The sequence below is a fragment of the Mandrillus leucophaeus genome, unplaced genomic scaffold (assembly GCF_000951045.1).
Source record: "Mandrillus leucophaeus isolate KB7577 unplaced genomic scaffold, Mleu.le_1.0 Scaffold432, whole genome shotgun sequence".
In the NCBI taxonomy this organism is placed as follows: Eukaryota; Metazoa; Chordata; class Mammalia; order Primates; family Cercopithecidae; genus Mandrillus; species Mandrillus leucophaeus.
In genome coordinates, this window is record NW_012104610.1 from 909,532 (window position 1) to 913,786 (window position 4,255).

Here is a 4,255-nt window from a genome sequence, read left to right on the forward strand (position 1 = left end):
CAGCCAGGAAGCAGGTGAGGACAGGTCAGAGGTAAGGGTGTAATACATGGGGTTGGATGTCCCAGATACCTGTGCAGCCTCCGGCATGAGGTGGCGAGGGTACGAGTGAGGTGGGGCAGGTGGCTGGCTCCACCCCGCACAGCCTCCAGGTCCAGCCCATAGCTGCCTTTCAGGTACTCGTGCGAGACGGTGCTCAGTCCATTGGGAGCACTTTGGGGAGGGGTTAAGAAGTCAGTGGAGGTCCTGCTGACCTATCCCACACCTCTGCCCCATCCCTAGAGGAGACAGTACCTGTGGCAACCAGGATTGATCGGGGTATCTGCCTCTGGGGTGAGGTGGGGTAGGGGTTCCTAGTGGGGCCTTAGAAGGCCTCCCCACCCTTGGTAGGGAAATAGTTCTCAGAGGAGAAAAGGTCTCCTGTTCAGTGAATGGGATGGGGGTCTCACCTCTCAGCAGCTGGAGTTGTGGGAGTCTCAGGGACTGACAGGGGACTGCTGGGCCCAGTGGTGGCAGAAATGCTGGTGGAGCCAGAGCGCGGTGGCAGCGGGGGCTTCTCATCCTCCCCATCTGTAGGCAGGGGTCAGTAGGCAGCCGTTTGGACCTCCCACACTCAGTGGAGTAGGAGGCACGATGCAGCTGTAAAGTGACTTCCATGGAAAGAAGGATAAAGGGCCCCGGCATCATGGCCAAGGAAAAGGGGGTTACAGGAGAGGTGGGGTTGAGAAGTGGGGATGGGAAGAGGCAGGCAGAGCCAAGGGACAGGGGCAGGGAGGGGACCTGCACACTGGGAAGTACCTGAGGCATCCCGGTCATCTGGCAGGTCCGGCTCTCGCTCCCCCTCTACAGGAAGAAGCAGGGCGCACACAAGGCCCTGGTTGGGCTGGGCGTACAGGCCGATGAGCTCGCCCAGGGTCTGGAAGCGGCGCACAGGCACACCCTGCGAGGTCTGTGGGCCAGCAAGAGGGGGAGGAAGGGTCAGCCAGCAGGTCCCCAAGCCCTAGGCTGGATCAAGGTCAGGGGTCATGGACCCAAGCTCCTACCTGTACAGCCAAGAAATCTTCTCCATCAGGCAGAATGCGATACGTGTGCACATGCTTCTGATACCTGATGCCAAGGCAGGGACAGAATCTGTCACCCCCAGGCTGGGGTCTAAGACCCAAAGCACCCCTTCCTCCTGCTAGCAGACTCAGCACACCGACCCCCTCTGCTTGGTTTCCCTAAAACCACCTCACAGGGTTAATGATGGGGCCGGTCCACTTCCACCCTCCTGGTGTTGCCTATTGGGCAGGAATGACCAGAACACCCCCCTCTCCCAACCAGACCTACACAGACTCCACATTCACCACAGGGCAGGGCCCGGGAAGCAACAGGGAGATCTTTTGTGGCCTCCACAGCTGTCTAAACAGCCCCTGTGGGCTGTGGTACCAGTCTGGGCCCCCCGCCAAACTAAGAATCTTCAGAAGCCTGGTTAGCCTCTGTTTGCACACACGGGCAACATGCTAACATGCGTGTGTGCCTCCCGTGTTTACGCTGCTGTCGGGCTCTGCTGGAGTTGGGTATGTCTAGGGCACTTTTGCCGAGGAGTGTGGGGACATCACCCTAGGCTTTCCCACCAAAGACGGCCCCCATGGGAAACCCGGGCCTCTAGAAGCCCCAAGCCCAGGAGGGGCAAGAGGGGTGCTGACAGACAGAAGCCCAGCTGAGCAGGTGACAGCTGAGCCAGGTGCACAATCAGTGGGGTATGGAAGATCCTCTGCCTCCGCACCTCAGGGCATGCTTCCCCAAGGAGTCACCCAGGAATCACCCTAGGTATTTGGCAGGAGGGAGGTGAGGACCCCCATACCGTGGCCCCCTCAGGGGCTCTCCTGGCTGCTTATGCTGGGTGAGTGTCTGTCACTGGGTGTTCCTTTGTAGACTATTATAAACACTATCTGTGTTTATTACAATAGCATACCATTAACTGAATCCTATCTGTGACACGCTGGGTACCCAGTGTCCTATCAATCTTACTTAATTCTCACATTTCCAAACAGATATTATTATCCCCATTCTCCAGCTGAGGAAATAGGCTCAAAGAGGAAAAATCATTTGCCTAAGGTCACAGAGTAAGTAAAAGGTGGAGTTGGGGTTTTAAACCATGGCAAAAGCCAGGGCCAGTATCCTAGCCTGCTGGTCAGATTGCCTGTGCCTGCTGGGGTAGGGACGTGTCTTGCATGTTATCCATGAACACCCAGAATGTATAAAGGTAAGCAAGTATGTGTGTATTTGGCAAATCTAAGATATTGCCCATGTCTGATCGTCCACGTCTGATCCTTATCCCTAGGCTCTTGAGATGCAGGGAGGAGCCAGAGTCAGCTGGCAAACCTGAAGCCCCCACTCACAGACAGACCCCTCACCCCATTCACAGCCTCCCCTGGCAATGGGGCCAGGATTCTACCCCTCCTGGGATAATAATGTTCCTCACCCAGACACAGGCCTCAGCTGTCCCCCTCCCACTCAACAGCTGACCCAGCACCTGCCTCCCTCCCCAGCCTAATTAGGGGGTATGCCTTAGAGGGGGCTGGGAGGCAGGACTCGGGGATATTCATCTGCCTAGTCTGTCCCTCCTTAGTCTCCCCCTACTGGGCCTCAGACTTGAGGCCTAAGCTGAGACTTATACGGCCCCTTCCTTGTTGGGTCAATTGACTAGGCTAGAGTTTTTCAACCTCCATACCACTGACATTTTGGATTGCACAGTTCTTTGTTGTGGGGGACTCTCTTGTGCACTGTAGAATGTTTAGCAGTATCCCTGGCTTCTACCCACTAGATGTCAATAGCACCATCCCAGTTGTGACAATTAAAAATGTCTCCCCAGCTGGGTGAGGTGGCTCACACCTGTAATCCTAGCACTTTGAGAGGCCGGGGCAGGTGGATCATTTGAGGTCAGGAGTTCAAGACCAGCCTGGCCAATATGGTGAAACCCCATCTCTACTAAAAATACAAAAATTAGCCGGGCTTGATGGCAAGCGCCCGTAATCCCAGCTACTCGCGAGGCAGAGGCAGAAGAATCACTTGAATCCAGGAGGTGGAGGTTGCAGTGAGCCGAGATCGCACCACTGCACTCCAGCCTGGGCAACAGAGCGAGACTCTGTCTCAAAAAAAAAAAAAAAAAAAAAAAGTCTCCCGTGGTCTAGGCTAATATGCCCCCCCACCAAAGATGTCAGGAGAACAAAGGGGTAAGCCGGGCGGGCGGATGGCTTGGGGCAGCGGGCGCGGGCGTTGCTGAGCCCTGCTCGGGCCATGGCCAGGACAGCCAGACAGGAGTTTGGGAGGGGGTTCACAAGGCCAAGAAATATCTAAATAAAGATCTAAATAACTAAAGCAGCCCCCCCAGTTTCCCACTCACTGGGCCCACAGAAGCCAACTCAATGTCAAACTGCAGGGCAGGAGGTACAAAGCAGGTAGAAGGCTGCAAAACCAGGAGTGCTAACTCACTCCAGCACCACTACCACACTCGGCTGACAGGCACAGCCACAGGACCTGGCCCACTCAGAGAAGGACGAAGTATGGCTCATAGCTCAGGGCTAGGGCAGCCAGGTAACCAGGGCTCCAGCCCAGAGCCAGGGCTCACTCACTCATTGGTTCAGAAATAATGGCAAGGTCCCATACAGCCTCAGCCTCTGCTTCCCCAAGCCTTCCTCTCTACACCACCCACCACTGCCCCCACCAGCCATACACGGCCAGTCAGAACCCCAAAGCACAGAAAGGGGCCCTAAGGAAGCTGCCAGGCATCCCCACAGTCCCTCTGCCCCGACTCCCTCTCCTGCTCACCACTCAGTCCCTATCCAAACGGGACTGCACACAACGTAGAATGCACATCCTCTCCCCTGCTCACTTCTACCTGGAGGATGCCTGAAGGGGTCTGCCGGGGAATGCCCGAATTTCTCGTCCATCACAGTCACACTGGGCCGCAGAACCCCATATCCTCTGCCCTCAAGGCTCCTGAAAGTGCCCCCAGACACACAGCAGGAAGTGCCCCTGCGTTCCTCCTCAGACCCAGGAGAAAGCCAAGGCTCCCACTCTAGGGGGTGGAGGCGGGTCTGGCGTCCCGCCGCCCCACGCACCCTGAGCCGGGCCCTCTCCACACCCCGCCGTGCCCGCGAGATGTGTATAAGAGACAGACATGGGGTTGGATGTCCCAGATACCTGTGCAGCCAGGAAGCAGGTGAGGACAGGTCAGAGGTAAGGGTGTAATACATGGGGTTGGATGTCCCAG

General features: G+C 56.7%; 1 protein-coding gene across 1 annotated transcript in view; it reads right to left on the reverse strand.

The window, feature by feature from the left end:
* The window catches only part of INPPL1 (inositol polyphosphate phosphatase-like 1), a 10,936-nt gene extending 9,843 nt beyond the window's left edge, over positions 1–1,093 (reverse strand). Inside the window, 5 exon segments of the mRNA XM_011993662.1 lie at positions 70–210; positions 447–504; positions 507–567; positions 796–946; positions 1,041–1,093. Coding sequence (XP_011849052.1) covers positions 70–210; positions 447–504; positions 507–567; positions 796–946; positions 1,041–1,093 — 464 coding nt within the window.
* Positions 1,094–4,255: the final 3,162 nt, after the last annotated feature.